Raw genomic sequence first — 22,351 nt, 5'->3', positions numbered from 1 at the left:
GGCTTCCCAGTGATTCAAGGGACGCTGTCCTATCGAGCTCACTCTAAGGACAGACAAGACAGGTACACAGATAAGGAGCAAGGGGAACAGTTAAAAAAAATCCCCCAAAATGTATTAGTTCTAAAATTTCCCCTCTGATTCTAGTTCGGAGGAAAAACAGAGGCAAGAACATCACGAGGGATCAAGTTCTCCAGGATCATGCACAGGAATCAAGAAATAGCTCAGTTGTCATACAAATTAGTTCCAGTCAATAGAAAATGGATTTTTGCTAGGGGGAAAAAAAGGATGCTTGGGCCCGAGTTAGACGTCTCCTTTTGAGAAATCTTTTCCCTATACACTTTCCACATTTGGTCCCCTGAATGTTCAAATACAGAAGTATAATGTAGAGCATAGGGTTCCATCAGCAGTTCCTATTTGCCCTCAATTTTCTGCTCTTACGCTCCATAATGACGAAACAACATCCATTCACTAGTGGTCAAGTTCATAAAACAGCAGTGGTTTTCAGGCTAGGGCTTTGGTATTTTTTATTATATAAAAATAATTACTGGTTGGAAAGTATTGTGTTCAGTTTGGTCTTATATGTCTATATATCATTTACATAAATACACAAGTTTTACAAACATACATTTTTTTTTTCAAAGTACATCAGAAGCAGGAATCCTATCAACTGGTGGGGCCACTGGACAATCAAGGTGCTAAAGGAAGGTGTACAAGGCTGTTATACACAAGCTAAATGAATTATTTGCATCAGTCTTCACTCCAGAGGATGTGAGCGAGATGCCCACACCTGACCCATTCTTTTTAGGTAACAAATCTGAGGAACTGTCCCAGACAGAGGTGTCAATAGAAGAGGTTTTGGAACAAATTGGTAAGGTAAACAATAAGAAGTCACAAGGACCAGATGGGATTCACCCGAGAGTTTGAACTCTCATATGAAATTGCAGCGCTACTAACTATGGCATGTAACCTATCATTTAAATCAGCCCCCATACCAGATGACTGGAGGATAGCTGATGTGACACCGATTTTAAAAAAAAGGCTCCAGAGGTGATCCTGGCAATTATAGGCCAGTAAGCCTGACTTCAGTATCAGGCAAATTGATTTATACTATGGCAAAGAACACAATTATCAGACATATAGATGAACACAATTTGTTAGGGAAGCATCAACACGGTTTTTGTCAACCTATTAGAATTTTTTGAGGGGGTCAAACAAACAGGTGGAGAAGGGGGATCCAGTGGATATAGTGTACTTGGACTTTCAGAAAGCCTTTGACAAGTCCCTCACCAAAGGCTCTTAAGCAAAGTAAGCAGTCGTGGGATAAGAGGGAAAGTCCTCTCATGGATCAGTAACTGGTTAAAAGAGACAGGAAACAAAGGGTAGGAATAAATGGTCAATTTTCAGAATGGACAGAGGTAAATAGTGGTGTCCCCCAGGAATCTGTACTGGGACCTGTGCTGTTCAACATATTCATAAATAATCTGGAAAAAGGAGTAAAACAGTGAGGTGGCAAAATTTGCAGATGATACAAAATTACTAAAGAGAGTTAAGTCCAAAACTCACTGCAAAGAGTTACAAAGGGCTCTCATTAACTGGGTGACTAGGCAACAAATGGCAGATTAAATTCAATGTTGATCAATGCAAAAGTAATGCACATTGGAAAACATAATCCCAGTATACATACAAAGTGATGAGCTCTAAATTAGCTGTTACCACTCCTGGAAGATCTTGGAGTCATTGTGGAGAGCTCTCTGAAAACATCTGCTCACTGTGTAGCAGCTGTTGAAAAAGGCTCACAGAATGTTAGGAACTATTAGGAAAGGGAGAGCTAAACCAGAAAAATATCATAATACCACGATAGAAATCCATGATACGCTCACACCTTGAATACTGTGTGCAGTTCTGGTGACCTGCAGATCTCAAAAAAAAAATATCTGAATTGGAAATAGTTCAGAGAAGGGCAACAAAAATGATTAGGGGTATGGAACAGCTTCCATATGAGGAGAGATTAAAAAGTCTGGGACATTTCAGCCTGGAAAAGAGACGACGAAGGGGGGATATGATAAAGGTCTATAAAATCGTGAATGATGTGGAGAAAAAGAATAAGGAAGCGTTATTTACCCCTTCACATAAACACAAGAACCAGGGGTCACTCAATGAAATTAATGGGCAGTAGAGGTTTGACACAAAGAGAAGGAAGTATTTCTTCACACAAAACCTAGTCAACCTGTGGAACTCATTGCCAGAGGATCTTGTGAAGGCCAAAACTATAACAGGGGTCAAAAAAGATTAGATAGAGAATAGATCCTCCAATGGTTATTAGCCAAGATGGTCAGGGATGCAACCCCATGCTCTGAGTGTCCCTAGCCTCTTCTTGCCAGAAGCTGGGAGCGGACAACAGAGGATGGATCACTCGATGATTGCCTGTTTTGTTCATTCCCTCTGAAGCACCTGGTGTTGGCCACTGTTGGAAGCCAGGGTACTTGGCTAGATGGACCATTGGTCTGACCCAGTATGGCCATTACTATATTTTGTTCAAGTGGACACAGCACAGGTATAAGGGTGGGAGAGGAGAATATGCAGAAGATTACTCACCTGTGTATTTATACAACTAAAGAAGTTGTTGCAAAAGAAATAAAAAATATTGCTTATGCATGTGAAAGTCCACAGCTCATGTATGTAAGCAAAGCTAAACAAGTCTCAAGCAATGACGTGCAGATATGGGTCGCTAGATAAGTGATTAGGACATTACAAATGTCTAAGATGTTTCACAGCTACCACATCTTGTTGTTGTTGAACTGTTCGGTCTAGGGATAGGTCCTAATTTGTCCAATTATTTTCTAGTCAGTAGGTTTACCTCTCCATAACGGATATGGCTACTCACAGATTTCAGCTAGTCACGATACGAGGAGCTACGGCACCAGAGATGCTGCCCGTTTTCCTACAGGTGGGTAATCAGTTCTCAGTGAATGAGAAGGCAAAGTATTTCAAGGGAATCTCCTGAAATATATTAGTCTCAAAATGAGCTGGCCCATTTATTTTTTAATATTGCAGTATGCTAAAAGGAACGTCTGCTCACAAAGTTATGGAGGTATGAGGAACAGACTGTCCTTTAGATATATGGGGTCTCTACTCACAGTGACGTTCCTAGGAGCCTCCACAGAACAAATATCCGCTCTGAATGAGGTCTGTGTGGCAGTGGTATGGAAAGGGATACTTAGAGACCTTATACTTATATGCTGAAGTGAACAGGATTGAAAAGTCAGTGCTTTTGCAAGCTTCAGCAAGAGCCACGCTTGGAATCTGCTGAAGACTGCATCTTACTGCACTACATACATGCAGTGGTTTCAGTGACAGCTGTAACTGCAGTCAAGGCAATAGTCCATACTAAACTGATCTGTTCACAGAATGGAAAAAAAGTATGGAACCAAAGATACTTAATCACTGAAAGGCAAGTCTTTTTGGCTGACCTTGTTCATAAAGTAGCTGCCTATAGATGATACTGCAGCTTTAAAGCCAAACTGGTCTAAGCTACAAATGCACAAACTCCTCTTTAGACTAAGTAACATACAAGCCTCTTCATCCTCTTAGATGGAAACAAAGACAACAAATGACAGAAATATCTAAAATGGGAGGTCTTATGTTACACAGATTTGCTAGTGTAGCCGGTCAGAATGGAGTGTCCATTGAGGGTAGGAAGAATACCTCAAGGATAGTTGATGGCTTTGAAAATTCTTTGCAGCAGTCATCCTTTTCACTTGCCTTTCAGAGAATCTCAGAATGCTTTAGAGAAATGCTTAGAACCCTTTTATGGCTCATTGGGTTTTGCAGCTCCTAGCAGTAGTGCATTGGACATGTACACACTTAGCAGATTCCTTAAAAATTAAACTACAGTAGTAGACATGGTGTTCAAAATACTTAATATGCTGTAATGCATACTAGCTCACCGTGGTGCAGCAACAGTAAAAGCTGTAGGGTAAACAGGGCTCAGGCTTTTACCACCGTGGTTTTTCTATGCCAGGGATACATTACACTGTAATAAAAATGCCTAAGCCCTGTCTGTACTACAACTGCCATGTTTGTTGTCACAAAAAGGGGAACTACAGCTATGAAGTTTTCTAGTGTAGAAGCCTCTGAGGGCTGACCAAGCAAATCCTTTTTCCAGTACGGCAAACTCCCCAACTTGTCGTTCCCTTTGATTTGGCACAGCCAAGCTCAGAGGGTAGGTCTCTCCATCAGTCAGTTCACCTAACCTGTTCCTGTACAGTTGAACTGTACCATACAGTATACTGGCCAGTACTTTGGGATACATTTATTTGTTAGCATAGTGCATCTATTGAATGAGTTCACTCTTTACATTTGTGTAATAAAATTTCCCCATAAAGTTTTCTCTTTGGTAATAGCCAGCTATTGTCAGACTCTTACTAGAGATTTCCAAAAATGCAGCTTGATTTGATCAACAAGTAATTGCACCTCTGCAAGAGTGGTATACTAGGGAACCTTATATCCTACAGACACAGAAAGCCGCAAGACTATGCTCCTGTGATTGCACCATCTAAGTGACAATACAAGAACCAGAGAACACTCACCTGTAAATAGCAAAAGAGGAAAGAAAACAAAAATCAGAATTACTTAGAAGAGGGGCAGGCAGAGGGCTGAGTAGAATCACAGAATATCAGGGTAGGAAGGGATCTCAGAAGGTATCTAGTCCAACCCCCTGCTCAAAGCAGGACCAATCCCCAACTAAATCATCCCAGCCAGGGCTTTGTCAAGACTGACCTTAAAAACCTTTAAGGAAGGAGATTCCACCACCTCCATAGGTAACCTCCCTAGTATCAGCTCTGCAACAGAGGCAAAACCTGGACCATTATGTTGGACGGAACACTTTTTAAGTTTCCACTAACAGAGCTGCCTAGGAACTAGAAAGCACACTTTTCATTGGCAGACAACATTCACGGTCAAATTCTAAACGGTCTCTGTATTGGTTGGAGAAGCCAAGTCAAAAGATTGTGGATACTGATTTCAGAGTAAGTGGAGGAAAGGTATGCATCCTGAGCCTTTATATCAATTAGGATCCAGTATGAAACCAAACATGCAGTCTCTTGGAGGAGCCAAACTCACTTAAATGAAACATTTAACATTACAAGTTTGTAAGCAACAGCAGCCAGTAAATCTGAAAAATAAGTTTTATTTTAAACCAGTGGTATTGTGTGACCTCCTATATGACATAACTGATTACAGCAAAGTTCATGGATACAAACAAAATAGCAGAATTTCTTTTTTGAAGTGTGTACTTCTGTTCAGAATTCAGGCAGAAGAACAGCACCGCTCTGAAAACAGGGAGTGCGTGCCACGTGAGCTCCCATTAGAGTCTGGACTTCGAAAGATTCCCACTCATACATGCAATGTCTATATTTTAAAAAAATCTTTAGCGATATTTCTGCATGAAATCACACTGTAGCGTCTACACATAACATGGCTGATAAAAATAGTCTTGCTGTAGGTTTACAGATTTCCATTTAAATACCTGGACTGCAGATCCAGGAGAGAAGGAGGTTTTCTATTGTCAATTTCATTTGGTCAGGGGGAGAGTTCTGTACCCAAGGCATGAAAGAATTGCTCTCTCCACCCTATCCCAAGCTTCTCTAAGGGGTTTGACCTGAAGAGAGATCACTGGAAAGTGTTCTAGGAAAAACTGATGGCTTTATCATCCACCTCCCACCCCTTTGTGCTGCCTCTTTATGCATAGGAATAAATACATTAAAACAGCCGCTCTCAACTCCTATATCAAAGATCCATCAGGATACAAAATACTGCAAAAGCCCGGCTTCTCCCACACAGGAGATGCCTGCAATACATGAACTTATGAAAATGCCTTTTCCCGTATATCCCCCCCCCCAAAAAAAAAGGGCCTCTGAGCCACCCAGGACAGCTGCAGTATACAAAATACTGAAAGACACTTTCCTCCCCCCAGTCCCTAAACATGGCCATTTCATTCACACAGGATCCCTGTAAAATATAAAATAGTCTAACCAACTTTGTCTTTAAACATACTCCCTTTTCTTGTTTCCTCAGGCAGAGACCAACCCACTAAAATAGCCAAAAAGCTCTTTCCCAGGAGGGTAAAAATAAAATCACCTTATTAAAGTGTTAATTACACACCCACACAATACAGACAGTGAAAGGGAGGTTCTGACTTCATGCATGCTTATTCTTTGTTTTGGACTCCAGCATTTCTAAGAAACTTCTTTTGGGGGGCAAAATAACATCTAAGTTTGGACAATTAAATTGTCTCACGTTTAGCTGCTCCTTTGAAGGACTTTATTTATCCTTTACCCTATAAATCCAAATCTTTTGAACCCAGAAAAAAAGAAAGAGGTGCATGTTTATCTGTCCCATATATTTTATCAAAGCTCCCAGAACGGCAGATATGTTCACAATGAGTTGTGCTACAAGAGGGAGGATGCTGTGATTTTCCTACAGCAGAGGAACTCAGTACAGTATTTCACTGGCAGACTTACTGCTCCAGTGCCCTCCGTCAAGATAATGCAACCAAAGTAGGCCTACATGCACATACAGCTACAACATTTAAAAAAAAAAAAAAAAAAAAAAACACACCACCCCATCTCGTTAGGAATAAAGTACACAAGCACACAGACACAGCATGAATCATCTCCAGCTTTGGCCTGTGTCTATTGGGAGCTAATGCTGGGAAGCCTCAGAATGAGAGAAATAGAAGGAGGAGAAATATGGTGATTCCCAATCGAAGGGCACACAGTCTGTTGCCTTGGACAGTAAACTTCCTGGTTATAGTGTTCACGCCTGGCTACCTGCAGCCCACAGAAAGCAGTGGGCTCAGAATTCCATTCAAGAATGTTAACTCCAAACTCACTTTCACTCTTTTTCCATTCATTTAAGGCACAAAACATATTTACATTTTCAAACAAATCCTTCTCATGTTTCAAGAATTAAACAGAGATATTCATACTTTCTGCTGGTACACAATACTGGAAAGAGGCTTTGGATGTAGATCAGCCATCTAACATGAAATAGAAAAGACATCACCCCAAATCTGTTGCTGCAGAAAGCAAGGGGCTCCGTTCAAGTATACGGCTACCTTCCATTATCTGTAAAGTCACTTCCTCAGAGGAGAACCATTTTAATGGCAACAAATGTGACTGAGAATTAACTGAGCTTCCCCGCATTATGTCTGCCTTGCCCCAGCAGCAGTGCAAATTGGTTGCTGTCTATTACTCTGGAAGGGCTAAAAAATTTTTTAAAAAAAAGTCACAAATAGGTCTTCAGAGGCTTGTCCTTAGCTGTACACAGAATACACGGTAGCATGCAGCATGTTTACATACAGTCAGCCTTCCTCCCTCCCCCCCATTCAGTACACACACAAACACACACACACAAAACCCCTCCACCAAGGAGAATATCTTTGTGTCAAGAGGCACTTGAATGATATTTGGAGAGTCCCTATGAAAAGGCCTTCCCCTCACAGTGAAGTGGGACAAACAGAAAAGAAGCAGTTTCTCAGGACTCCATCTCCTCTGGGTCAAGCGGCGGTGGCACAAAGCTGACTACTTCATCATAAGTCAGACCTGGAGGGGAAAGAGAGACAGACTTAATACAGCAAGACTGCAGTTTTATAACACAGCTTCTGTTGGATTCCAATCCTTAGAGCCACATTTCAAAAAGAAAACATGCTCTAGCTATTCTGAGCAAAAAAGCCAATGGGTTGATATGCCAAATCAGTCTACATCGGAATGCCACTTCCAGAATGCCGGCATGATATACTTTTGCAGTCTCCAAAGGGTTGAACGGCACTGTCTGCATGAACTGATATTTGTATTACCACTAGCAGATGACTGTATTCATTCTATACACAGCATGTCACCAGAACAGTACAAGGAATTCCCAATGAATGAAGAGGCAACAAAACTAATGAGACCCTCTGTCAGCACACACAATGTTTCTATCAGCTCCCTCTCATGCTCTCCACCTCCAAAGGTTTGCTCCAACCAACCACAAAAGCTATAGTTCGATGTTAGCTCATGACATCTGCCATAAGATATGCAGCTTGCCTCAGTGATTCCACCTTTCACAGGACTCACTTTTCCATTCCTCAATCTCAAGTTCTCTGCTTTCAAAGGACTGGTCATAGGGGTCTGCCACTGGTTCATCATCTGGGTCATGGTACTGAGAGAAGTAGCCATGGGCCAGTGCCTCAGCTGCAGTAATTCGCTTGTCTGTGTCCAGCACCAGCATCTTCTCCAGCAAGTCCACAGCTATCAGAACCCCGAGACAGAGAAAAGAATGGCGTTTTACACACAGGGAGCCATCAAAACACTTTATTCTAAGGCTCACATTTATATAAGTACCACCTAAGGAAGTTTGTAGTTTTTCATGAAACCCCGCCCCCATCCTTTCAAGGTATATGAGGCATCTCCATATTGAACTACTCCGTAGTCAAAAACAAACATGAGTGAACAAATCTCAGTACTCCAAGATATGCCAGAATTAATGTTCATACTTCCTCATTTCAAGATTTTACAGCCAGCCAGAGTGATAGGTTTTAAAATGGCAATTAGCTAAAAAAATATACAGTAGTGGATTCTACTTTTAATATAGACACCACAAGCTAAGTGTACAGGACAAAGCCAAGAACAAGTGTTTCTCCCTCTCCTGAGCAAATACTCCGGATTATAATTAAGATCTGTATTAAAACAATGCAGAAGCATCTCCCAGGAAGTCAGTGCCAAGCAGCTAGTTGAAACATTAACTGGTAAATATCTCCTACTTTAGAGGCCCAAATAAAAGCATCAAGGACTTTAAATTTTATATTTAACTAGTGACTTATACCAGGGTTGCAATATCATGCTGCAGGTTGCAATGTTTATTCTATACACCTTGCTGTGGAAAAAAGTTCCTAATGGTCTATTAGAATGGTGTTCCTGAAAGTAGATGGAACAGCTGACTCACTCACTTCCACCTCTCCACCACCCAGAGCCCATCTAAACAAATCCATCCTCACACTAACCCAAAGGGAAAATCCCAAGTCTCCAAACCAATGAGCAAGACCTAACAATATCTGCCACTAAATCCCCTTCCCAGGAGAAGTGCTGCAAGCCTTACCCAGTGGATTGGCACCAATAAACACATTTTCAAAGTTCATCTTTGGCATGTAGGACAAAGACTGGATGTAGTTTCTTGCCTGTGGAAATAAATGTTTGTTAAAGAACATCTCCCAGCCACCAAGATATGGAGCGCGCCTCAATTTGTCAGAAGTATTTTGTTGTGTATATACTGCCTGCCTACTTTGATTTTCCTGCTCGCACCTCTGAGACTCTTATTAGGCACATCAATTTTACCCTCTCTCACCTACCAACCATCCATGGTGGGGGAAAGGGGTTAGAGATATTGACAATCAAGACTTGCTCCATGGTTTGTGCAAAAGTGGAAACACAAAGTACAGCCCAGAGATCTATTGCAAAAGCTTACTGCCTCCTCTAAAAGGCATAAGAAGCATATCATATACTGCTATGATATATAGACATCTTCATAGTATCCAGTGGTAAATCATTCAACTGTTAAATGACGCTCTAAAAACAACAACTCATTCAGGTTCTCCTACGTCCCAGAGGCCAACAGTTTAGTCTGCACTATTCTAGTTTGAGATTTGCTTTAGGGTTGTTTTAAAGTCTTGCTGTAGCAGGCAGTTATCTTAGTGCCCATCCCATGCCTCATGCGAGCATTTAGTGAACCCAAGAAGCGGTGACCTGAATTGCAAACCCCTGTACATCCTGTCAGGTCTCACCTCATGGCTGGGCATCCTGTTAATCAGATATGCAGGGGGTGTTCCCGTCAGCCGCATGATCTGCTGAAGCTGGTTAATATCTTAGGTGCCTAGTCAAGGGCTTTGTTAAGAACAGTGCAAAAAATCATTTTCAACATAGAAACGCAGCTGCATACAAACTATTTCTTCTGTCTCCCCCCCCCCCCCCCCAAGGCACAGATCAAACAGGCAAGAACCACTCAGTCAGACATACTTGTGAGGTTTAGTGATGTGGACTAGTGAGCAGCTAAAGCAAGTGATTCCTAATTCTCAATTGCTAATAGCCTGTCAGCACAAACAGGCATGAGTTTAACAGCCAAACTCAGACTTAATTTACAGATTTGCCTCCTTCAAACTTCTCAACAGTTTACCCAGGCTGTTGCATTCACATGTGGCCTCTGAACAAACTGATCCTCTGAACTGGCTTTAAATGCATAGCTTTATTGACTTACTGCACAGGAAGCTGTCAAGACCCTTGTGGCCTAGATGCTGGTGATATTAGCTCAGCAACTGGCACCTTCCCTCTGAACAGCTACGCAGGTAGTGTGATATGCGGATGAGGTGATGGTAGACAACATATGCAGGGTTAGCAAGACATTAGCATTGCACAAAATAAAATATTAGCTGATGTCACTGAACAAAAGTGGAGAGAGTTTAACAGCAACTAAAATGAGGCAGAAAACCCTGCCGGGGACAAGTGCAAAGAACAATGCAAATCAGAGCTTGTTATAGGAACATCACCCCTGCCCCACACATAAATCCCCATCCACTTAGCTAGTGGTTATCTTCATACAGTACAAAACAGAGCAGTGTCAATACTTTCCTGTATTTTATGGAAAAGATTCTTAGTGCAGACTTAGATAAAAAGGAACTCTGCTTTTCCTTCATAGAAGTAAACCCATGTTGCTCAACTCAGTGCCTATATTCTGAAAAGTCCCTCCTGATATACAAACTAATCTAGTCCCCTTGACCTTCCCCAGCCTCTATCACACCCATTGTTCTCATGCCACTGGCGCAGAGAGTGGAATCACCAGCTTCAAATCATGCCGCAAACATTCTCTCTCGACTTCATTTTCTTCCTTCCCAAAATATGGTTTGCAGTGTTGGTCCCAGGATATTAAAGAGACAAGGTGGGTGAGGTCATATCTTTTATTGGAGTTGGTCCAAGAAAAAGAAAGATATTACCTCACCCACCTGGTCTTCCCAATATCTGTCGCTTTCTCCTAATGCTCTCTCTAAATCTAAAATTCAGGGTTTGTTCACATGAACATTTAGTTTGCAGCAACCTGGTGTGTGTGAATCTATCATGCTTAAAACCTTCCACTGATAACTGTCCGTGCAAACCCTGCTGATGTCCATTAACAGTTGGTTAATGACCTCTGAGCTAGTTCTCATTGAAACAGGACTAGATCAAAGTGCACTAACAAACTTAATGTGCATCAGCAGTATCCACACAGATAGTCCATGGCAGATGAAAATTTGATCTTTCTGCAGACTGTTTGTTTAGACAAGCCCTGAATTATTCACCTAACTGTTTAACCTAATCCTTCCTTTCTTCACCTCATTCAGCCTCTCCTCAGCCTACAGGTGGTAGTTTCAATGACAGCCAAAATATTCGCCTCCCCTTCGCACCTTTAGTTTCTCCCAATCTGACACCAAACAAAATCAACCACATTCTTGGCCAGATCAGTGATTTCTCCTGAAGGATCAACTGCTTAGTCATCAACGCATAATTTAAATTTAATCTCCAATTCACCAAAACTGCCCTCTTTTCCACACTACTATAGCGGTCACCTCAAGTACCCTATACCTTCTGCCCTTTGGGTCAAATCCTATCCCTCGGTGATTCTTCTCCCAAACTTCCCCAGTACAGAACACTACAACATGCTTGCGTATGTCTCAGCTACTTTGACAATCTAGGCACACAGTAGTCCACCCTCCCGTAAGTCCCAATATAACATTGAACTTCAACCCTGCAGGACTTCGGGTCATCAACAGGGGAAATATTGATTCGCCAAACAAAAAAACTCATATAGTTTAGTAAAGGGCTTGGAAAGGCCACTTAGTCCTATAAGACCCCTCACTAATCTGTAACATTTTAATCATTCTGCAATTTCTAAAGTCACCGAAACTCCTCACTCAACTCTTCAAACGCTCTCATTGCATGCCTTCATTTACCTGCCTTCTCCACCCTTCCTGCCACCCACTGCAAAGACTTGGATACTTTACTCCATGTAAGCAGCATCCATTCATAATCACATCACAATCATCTCTATCCTCCTAACTTTATTTCTTTTCAAGTAGACCTACCAGAGGGGAGTATGGGGATAGTTAACTCCAAGGGCTCTCTTACATGAAGTTCAGCCAGATCCTACAATCTATTACGTCTCTTATTCAACATTTACATCAGGCTGATGGAGAAGCTAGTGAGATATCAATGGGTTGCAACCCACGCACTATATCCTTGAAATTCAGCTCCACATCGTTCATCAGTTCCAGAAAGTTCAATCACACTGCTTTTTCGGTGTCTGGCTGAAAATCACGGCTAACAGGGTGAAGTCCACTCCAAATTAGTCGGAGGTGATAATGGTAGTCTGAAGAAAACTATCAAAGGAAATGGAGAAGGTACCCTTCAGCTGAATGAGAAGGTCCATCCATCTTTTGTAACTCAGATTTGAGACCTAGGATCCTTATCAGATCCTAGGCTGCTTCTATATATTCAAATATGCAAGTGTATCCAAATGGGCTTCAGCCCTATGTCTGAGAAGAGATCTTCGAGCTAACAGTCTGTAAATGAGATATCAGGAGCTGGTGACAGTGGAGGGCCCTCAAGTCTGGAATTCAATTATTTGCTGTGGCCCTGGCTAAACTATGAAGAAAGTTTGCGTTTTAAAATGTGTTACCTTATTGAACATGTTTTTAAACACAAATAAATTAAGGTTGACCATGATAAACTAACACATCTTTAAAAATGTTAAACCTTGTCTAAACCACTGTTTAAAGTCATGTTAATACACCCATATTACCTACTGTGTTTTAAAACAACCTATTTCTCTAGTCTAGACAAGGCCAGTGTTTTTACTTACTGATCTTCCAGATCCTGCAAGGCATATTTACTCAGGCTTTTTCTGAAGGAGATATATTGCCATTTTCATGCTGTTTTCCCCAAAAAATTCATTTAAATTGTAGTTTTTAAATTCCACCCAGCTCCTGCTAAAATTGCCAACATTCCCCCACCAAAACTGCTCCACTCTAAGCTAGCCACCTCCACTCTAGAGACCATATCTCTACATCTCCTCATGACTCCCATAAGCAGAACTATCCCTGTCATGCTAAAAACCACAGCTATCACATCACAAAGAAACCCACCAAATCCAATTGCTATTAGCTATCTCAGCACAATACTGGAGAAAAATCTCATCTCTTCAATAGCTTCACCATGTAAGGCATCCACGAAAGCCAGTTGGTTACATACCCTTCCCTCAATCTTTGACTATAACGTAATGTTTGATACTACTGACCATACCATGCTCCTAGAATACTACCTCTGGTGTATCTGCACCCCAAGTTTTGCTTTACTCAAGGGAGACAATACTATACCACTATAGAAGGATCCCATAAGGCTTTGTTCTCAACCCTCTTTTCCTCTCTCTCTACCACCCGTTACTAGAGTTCAGCATTTCATAGACATTCCAGGACCATTTTTATGTTGAGGTCTGTGAAAACTTGAGCAAAGTGTCCCTTTTCAATTTACAGTCTGCCTACCTGCTCGACCATACCACTCAGCTCTAGCTTAACTTGCTTCAATCACCATAAAAGATGGCTATCCTCTTACTTGATAAGGGGAATACCATTAATTACATCTATCTAGCTCATCTCAATTCTGAACATGAGTTCACTTCTCAGATTTGTAATACTGCAATCACTCAGATACATTTTCTTTGCAACTCTGCAAGTCAAAGTACTGTAACTTCTTCAACAAAACAACAGCTACAGTGACACTCCTTCTATGAACTGCTCACTGATTTCATGCTTTATTGTAAGTCCTTTTATGTCCTCCCCCAAATTTGCTCACACTCAAAGTTCTGTTGATTCACAGTGCTTCAGCCCACCATATCTTCAGGACACTTCTTGGCCACCAAGTTCTAGCTCTCCCTATATCTGACCTGCTCACCTGACTTCTCACATGTCTGATAAGAGGACAAGCCTTTGCTGCTCCCAGATATATGATATATGAAATAGTCTACTCGTCCCCCACCAAACTGATCCTCTGATTCTTTAACAAGTATCTCAATACCACTTTTCTGCAGCTTGCCACTAGAAACCTGTAAGCCAGTTCATTACATCAGCACTTACTATGTATTAGCAACCCATTAGCTTCTGCTACTCCCCCCTTCCCCATATACTCTTTTTTTTATTTTAATATTTTTATTGTCGTATCTCCTTGGTGCAACTTCTGTGGATTTTAATTTTGTGAACAGGTAAAATTAAGTCTGATTTATTTTATACTTTGCCTCCCCAAAGAGGTTCCTAATCCAGGAACAAACATTTTTACATGGCAAAGGCAGCAGGAAAGACTGAAGACACTGGTCACCATTTAAATAGAAGTCTATCTAAATAAAGCTTCAGTGGTCATAGATAACATACATGCTGGCAAAAGTACAGTGCAAATTAACACATACATTAGCACAGCATGACTGTTTGAAGTGGCTAGGCTGGCTGTGCACTTCTTCCATGGTGACCATCTCTCTCATAATTTAGCACCTGCAATGCAGTTTGGATTTTATGCACTGAAAACCAAAGAGTCTCAGTGGTGGCAGCAGCAGCAGCTCATTCTGCTGTCATATGAAAGACTTCTTTGGGAAGAACACACAAACTCCCATAGAGAAACTGCACACGTTTAGATGTCATGCTCATTTCTGGATGGGATCATTTGCCCATAGAGAGTCCCTTGGACAGTCAATCTGGAGAACCAGTGATTGGTGTAAGTCCCAGGATCCCAACCATGAGAGGTGCTTCTCCAGTAGCGTCTGCCCGTGTGATCCTTTGTGAAGTATAGACCCACAAAAAGAAATCAGGAAAATGTAAACTGAGATGGGAAAGCGGAGTTCACATCATAGGTAGGGCAGGAGGAAGAGAGATCAGGCAAAATATGGACTCACGGACACCCCAAGAGAGAAAAATGAAAAAGGAAGAGACCAAAAATCCAGGAAAAAGATCACAAAGTACAGACAGACTACGAGAGGGCAGAACAGAGGTAGAAAACACACTGACTCCCAAAAGGGCAGGTATTACAATCAAAGTATAAACTCACAGACTCTGAGGAGATTTTCTTCAAAAGCTCAGGCCCTGGGGTTCCAACGAGTCTCAAAATGAGCTTCAACTGATCAATATCTAATGGTGAACCATAAAGGAAAATGCTGGGACAAATCAAAATGAAAAAAAAAAGTTCAGAGTATCAGCCTAATGAAGCTGGAGAGTTAAGGTCTAACAAGACCTTGTCTGAATAGTCATTTTAAGCAAACTTTATACATTCCTTCTGTATAAAGTTAAACATCCCCACACAATGCACTTGTGTCTAAATCATTTATATTAAACAACTGGACCACAAATGTGCACACATGCATTGAGCAGAGTTGGTCACTTACACTTGACTGCCATGAACAATGCACAGCAGACACTGAAGACAAAACTTTTGTCTCACTGGCAAGGCTTAGTTCACATGCTCACTCCACCCTTTCACATCCACCCAGAGCTTTAGTAGCTAGCAGTATTAAGCATGTTAGTAATAGATGCAGTAAAGCAGAAGGCTGGCAAGTGTAGGTGCTAGTATGCAACAATACATGGCCATTTGCACTATACTGCTGAGACAGTCTGACCACTTGTGACAAACTCCGGATGTCACAGAATGACTGGAACTTGCTTGCTGTGTAGAGTTGTTCTAGCAACCCAAAAACTGACCTGCTGCACCCATCTCCCACTTCCCATGCTGCACGCTAAACTGCAGAACACTGAAGTGGCCAACATAGCCAGCAGAGGGTGCTTACTTCCTACTGGCTTCTTTTAGAAAATATGAAGCGGACTACATCATCTTGTTTCAACACTGCTGCCAAAATAAAACAAAAACTAACAGGCAGAAGCTTTGCACATATAGGGCCTGAAAGTCCCCAAAGCTGCATAATTGTATGATGAAAAGCTTTGTGCTTCCAATGGGACTGCTGATCTAGAATAGACACAATGCCCAGTCCAAAACAGAGCTACCATCAGGTCATTTAGACAACTGAGCTGCTCTCTTTGAAAAGGTAGAAAATAAATCTAAGAAATCTGAAAAAATGTACATGGAGAAATCTGTTAAAATACTGTTACAGGTCTGATAATCACAAGAATAAAGAGCCAGACTGGAAGTCAACTTTTTTAAAAATTGGGAGCAATCTTATTCCATCTCTAAATTGCTCTAATATGCTGCAGTCCAAATCCCATTAGTGATTTCACACTACACCATTCAAGTTTGTTTCTGGAATATCATACCCTTAAAATTACATTAACATAGTTATGTGGTTTTCTTTAAATACAAGATAATCTTTTTAGGCAGCATGGCTCACGGCAAGGGAAACAATGCCACTCTGATCTCATAATGCAGTTGCAATTGTATCTCACTACATGACATCTCTCTACTCAAATGCCACAAATGCATACATTACTACTGAGTATTCTTACTACATCATTTTGCACAAATTAGAGTACAATTCTTACTACAAAAGTCTTCAAGTGGTGGAAACATTTAAATGAAATTTTGCCCATGCTCAGGGGTTGTTTTTCAAATACTTATTTTTAAAAAGGAGCCTTGTACTCCCAAAATGCATCTGCTGATATTAAGGACTCCTTGCATGTCCAATTCTACTTGTTAAAGCCATACTTTGACTAAAGCTTGGTCTACAATAAATGCATCTAAAATGGATAAAAAAAATCTATGCTATAATATACTTGGACAAACAGATGAGTTGATGTTTCATTTACTATCAAAAAGTTCACGTTGATTAAACTGTTTATCAAGTTTGAATCAAAACAGGAATTCAAACATTACAGCTAATGGTCACATACATGTACCTAGACAGATTTACTGTAATCACTGAATTGCAAACTCTTAGGCATCAAAACTTATAATGGAAGCAGACATTTCTGTCATATAAATAGCAGAAGACTGCTATAGTTAATACAATCAGCTATATTTAAATGGCCCTGATGAAAGCCAATTTAAGACAGCCATTACACCCTTCACTCATGCTCTTTTGCAAGCTAAGGACTGCCTGCGTGCCTTCACTTTGAGTTTGATATTCTTTGGTTTATTTGTATTTTTTTAATTTAAATGCCTTTTTAAGTGTGTTTCAGAATCATGCTTACACCTATCAGAATTATGGATTAAGGCCGCTATTTAAAACACGTTACCCAAAAGGAGACATTATGGTACTGAAGTTGAAATAGAGAGCCAGAATGAAGTTTGTATGTTTATGCACATTAAGAAATATGGGAATAGTTGCTGTAAATGTAGATTCATTGAGTTTAAGACCTAACAGGATCATAGGACCCTTCTGTATAATAGCCAGTCACTAAGGACAAAACAGAGGCCATGACCACTTGTGATCATTAAAGACTCCATGATTTTTATTAAGAGAAACAGTGATGCCCTGGATGTCTTGAGTAAATTCAAAATGTCAAAAGTATTCTGAAAGATCTGAAGTTTTAGCTGAACAAGATCCTTACTTTTTGTCCTAAACTACTACAGCATTGCTGTGCTCTTGTGATTGCAAGAAAAGATAACCATGTATAATGTACAAATGCAGGACATGACCATTTAGGGAAATCTACATCAGTGTGTTTACACCTGTGTGGATACACCTGCACAGTTATTCCTAATCTAGACAAGCCCAAGTATTTTGGCATCTAAATCTTGATAGAAAAGTGAAATATTAATATTAAATTTGCCCAGTGTTATTTTAAGATACTAAAAGGACTTGATTTATAAGTGTGAAAGAACTGAATTAAAGTGAGAGTCAGAAGCATTTTTTTATTTTGGTAGTTACACTTTATTGAGTTTTTAAATAGCTGGCACTTACAAAATTGATTTGATCTTTTTTATTAAACACAAATCCAATATATAATTTTATAATAAAGAAAAATATTTAATTGTGTCTAAATTTTAAGATGCTCTTATTTTTAAATCTTACCTGATAAAGAAAAGATGATCAAAAAAAGAACTGCTAGGGTCTGAACTCCTTAACTGAGTTACCCATTCCCAACAAACCCAGAGTGTTGGCTTTGATATGGCGTGTGAACACAGGTGTGCAAATGACGCTATTGCACATAGTGTGCCATCTGCCGTGTCAACCCTATTCTCAGGAGACAGCAAGGTATTAGAAGTTACCAGAAATTTCCAAAGTGTATTACACTTCAAGTACCTTGGTAGCTCCCAAAACTAATGTGCTAAGTGGACATTGCAGCATGCAAATATGTGAACTACTGCATCTAGTTTAGGCCTACCATCTGTATCCCACTGAATTACAAGCATAGCCTTAACTAATGGGGCAAGTGGTGCCAGAGTGAAGTGAACTCTGAACAGTTACACACCAAACTAACAAAGTTAGTAAACACACAAAGCAAAAGGAAAACAAAAACAAGAAAAACAAAACAAAAGAACACTCACAAGAAAAGTAGTGTATGGAAAGGGAAAGCAGAGCATGCAAACCTCAAAAGGGATCGCCACAGGCTCTCCGAGGACTCAAGTCCCAATGATCCTGAAATGCAGAAAACAATCAATCTTCCATCATCAACAGCAGACACTGCAAGATTACAAGAGCTTATCCACGCAAAGCATGTCCAAAGAATACTTGAGAGACTAGACAAGCAGAGCAAAATGTACCAAGAGACCATGTAATTTCCAAATGGTTCGTTTTCAACATGAACTTCTGTAGAACAGCACATGATTGGATGGCAAAAATATATATTTTCATCACAGAATTTAAAGGGATACAGTCAATTTAACAGTCAGAGAAATATAATTTTGTCTATATTGTTGTAACAAACGTCCAAGATTGCCAACAGTGAAAGAAATGTTTGTTTCCTTTTGCACATGACAGTACTTTGTACAGGGAAAACAGCAAATCAGCTTCCTCTCTTATTTGAGTGGACTAGTCACATTGAAAAAAAGAGGTGATAAAAATGTTTTTAATCAATGGGAAAATATGCTTGTAAAAGCACATATATTAGTATTAAACAGAAGGGAAGATTACAAATATCTGAAATCACTTAATTCATTTTCTGAAAATGACAGAATTTCAAGAGGACAGTGAATGATTAATCTAATTGTGTGTGGTAGTGAGAAATTAAGGTTTTCAGTCAAATACACTCCTTGATCTTATTCCCATCACCCCAAAATTTTCTGCATCTGTCGATTTCCCTACAACTCTTCCCTCATCAAAAAAGATTTTAACAACTATAGAACCTCACAGTTGATCTATGAATTTCACCGCAGAGGTAACCAAGACGAAGATAACACTTGAGAGACTTAATGTTCCCACTGTACGTATAATTATAGAAACTATGGCTAATCACTTGAATAATAACCCCCAATGCTGAACATGTTGGGAGCTCAGGGCACTGATCTTAACAAATGCAGATCTGGGTGAGTCACTACCTTTAGTTCCTTGTTGCTGTCTATGCAGGACCAAGTCGAGGTTTGAGAGAGTGTTAGCCCCCTTTTATATCTTTGGCATGGGGCATAAAGGCTTAGGTAAGGTACACACATAACCCCCAACAGATACTGTTTTCCAGAATGTGCTAATCTCACGTGCATAGGATATTCATGTCACTTAAGGTGGGGATCCATGCAGGCAATGCTCAAAGAACTACTATAGGCTTTCTATATCTGTGGAGGTGGTGTGGGAAGGGCCTCAATACCTTTATATAAAAATCAAGCCTTGATTAGGAGAAAAACTTCATGATGTGACAAATTATCAATATGTGTGAAAGAATGCATGCGTTCAAGGTAGAGAATTGCAAGTATCTGCAGGAAATATATATAAACTAGTAAAGTACCTTACCATGACATGGGAAAGGACAGGATTTCTTAAAATCAAACTTTCTTTTGCACAGTAGTTATATGCCTATAAGGCACATTCTAAAAAGTCAGAGGAAAGTCTCTCAGACTTGGAAGGAGAGATTTATCTATTTTGCTCGGTACAGTAAAGTACACACTGAGAATTATTTCCTGGCATTTAACAAAACATCTAACTCTTATGCAGCACTTTTCACCAGTCGATTTCAAAGCACTTTATAAAGGAAGTAACATCCCCAGTTTAAAGAGGGGGAAAATGAGACACAGAACTGAAGTTACTTGCCAAAGATTACCCAGAAGGCCAGTGGCAGCCCCAGGTCCTGAGAGTTCCAGTTCAGTGTTCTATCCACTAGGCCACACTGCTTCTCTTATATTGCAAATCCTATTTGAGACATTTTAATTACACGTCTTTGTAGCTTTTTTGGTTACATCTGGCAGAAGAGACCTCATCTGAAGCACCTGAAGTTTAAGCAACCTTTGTTAGAGACTCTGAATCAGTATTCTCCTATTTACATTCTGAATTCAGGGTGCCACTGCTTCCAGGGTCAAATGTCAACAGCAGTGATATTTTTGCTGATACAGATATTCTGGTTTCTTTTTCTGCAGCAAAAAGCCAAATGTCCAAGCCAGACCACCTGATAAATTGGTTGCCAGCAATTAGGTAGTCAAAATGGGGAGACAGTAGTTTTTGTCTATTTCTCTCTTCTAGACCCCAGACAAGGAGGAGAGAGAGAGAAGCAGAACTAGGGTTCAAGTAGCCCAACTGAACTGAAAAGAGGAGAAGGGGAGAGATGATGACTGATGTTGAATGAGAGCATATTTAGCAAATTGAGAGGGATGAGTAAGATCACAGTTAGTAGGGAAGGAAAGGAAGTAGGTAATGCAAAACAAGGAGATGAAGACGGATGGAATAGTTAGACACACTGAAGGAGGAAGAGAAAACATACAACAGAAAGTGACAAGGGTAATGAAAGGAAAAAAGCAATTGGGTTTTGGTTTTTTTTAAGGCCTAGGAAAGTGTGTTCCAAGATGACATATTAAATAGTACGTTAACATATTAAACATTACTAGAAAACTGAATGACAATATGTTCCAGTAAACAGATGTAAATATTAGTGCTTATGCAGACACACTACAATCGAGAGTATGGTGTGGGGGGAGTTTTGGTGAAAGGTGGTTAATCTCTGGCAAAATTCATCCCTATATTCAGATGTTACTCAATCACCTCTGCCAGGGATGATTTTTATCCCTAGTCATTTAATGGCTGTACTAAAGTTTTGTTTTGTTCTTTGAAATACACCAATTTGTTCCAAACAGTAGGGTTTTTTTGTTCTAATTCCCTGGGGAAGATATTCCTAGATCAGTGGTCTCCAACCTTTTTATGCCCAAGATAACTTTTTTAATCTAAGGGCAACCCAGGATCTACCCCGCCCCTTCCCCACACCCCCGCCCCACTCACTCCATTCCCCCCACCCCATGTCACTTGCTCTCCCCCACTCTCACTCACTTTCACTGGGCTGGGAGAGGGGGTTGGCATTTGGGAAGGGGTGCAGGCTCTGGGCTGGGGCCGAGGGGTTTGCAGTGTGGGAGGGGGCTCTGAGCTGAGCCTGGGGCAGGGCGTTGAGGGGGTATGGGGTGCTGGCTCTGGGAGGGGACTCCAGGCTTGGGCAGAGTGTTGGGGTGCAAGACGGGGGTACAAGGTGCTGGATCTGGGTCAGGGCTGGGGCTCAGGGTGCAGGCCCCGGGAGGGGGCTCAGGGATGAGGGTTGGGGTGTGGCCTCCTGCTGGGCAGCACTTACCTCTGGCGGCACCCAGTTGGTGGTGGGTGCAGCGAGGCTAAGGGTCTAACTCGGCCCCACACCACTCCCAGAAGGGAGCAACACGCCCCTGTGGTAGGCCCATGGGTCCGCATGCTGCCCCTCTCTGCTAGCATCGCCCCCACAGCTCTTCCAGCCAATAGGAGCTGTGGGGGCGGTACTTGCAGGCAGGAGCAGCGCACGGAGGGAGACCCCAGCCCCGGGGCTGCGCTGGCAGCTTCCGGGAGTGGCGTGGAGCCAGTGAGTCTGCCTTAGCAGCAGCCACACTGTGCTGCTGGAGATCGCAATCGACTGGGAGATCCTTTAGGATTGACCAGTCAATGGCAATCGACCGGTGACCACTGTCCTAAGATGCTCCTGCAAAGGATTTATTCTCCTCTGAACAAGTTACCCTCTCTTGTAGGTCTGCCAAAAGATCTCACCCAGGCCACTGGTGCTATCAAAACAATTCTGAAACAAGTCTTACCAGAGCCTGAGCTCTCACATCTGCCCCAGCACACACTGAAAGGGGGAGTGGAACTCAAATGATTAAAATTAATAAGCGTCTGACAAGGGAGCTGGATATTTGGAACAAATTGGCAAGGG

At 41.2% G+C, this 22,351-nt stretch overlaps 1 protein-coding gene across 3 annotated transcripts in view; it reads right to left on the bottom strand.

Moving 5' to 3' along the window:
* Positions 1 to 5,172: 5,172 nt before the first annotated feature.
* The window catches only part of MAPK14 (mitogen-activated protein kinase 14), a 47,466-nt gene continuing 30,287 nt past the window's right edge, over positions 5,173 to 22,351 (bottom strand). The window contains exons 9-12 of one of the 3 annotated variants that reach the window (XM_073319889.1): positions 9,821 to 9,900; positions 9,139 to 9,217; positions 8,118 to 8,291; positions 5,173 to 7,604 (exon numbers count right to left, since the gene is read on the bottom strand). In XM_073319889.1, coding sequence (XP_073175990.1) covers positions 7,537 to 7,604; positions 8,118 to 8,291; positions 9,139 to 9,217; positions 9,821 to 9,900 — 401 coding nt within the window. In that variant the 3' untranslated portion in view covers positions 5,173 to 7,536. Of the gene's footprint in view, positions 7,605 to 8,117; positions 8,292 to 9,138; positions 9,218 to 9,820; positions 9,921 to 15,152; positions 15,233 to 22,351 lie in introns of those variants that run through there. The other 2 variants (XM_073319888.1, XM_073319891.1) reach the window with 2 other exon arrangements.

The sequence above is a fragment of the Lepidochelys kempii genome, chromosome 21 (genome assembly GCF_965140265.1).
Source record: "Lepidochelys kempii isolate rLepKem1 chromosome 21, rLepKem1.hap2, whole genome shotgun sequence".
Taxonomy (NCBI): Eukaryota; Metazoa; Chordata; order Testudines; family Cheloniidae; genus Lepidochelys; species Lepidochelys kempii.
This window is presented reverse-complemented; position numbering and strand designations above follow the sequence as displayed.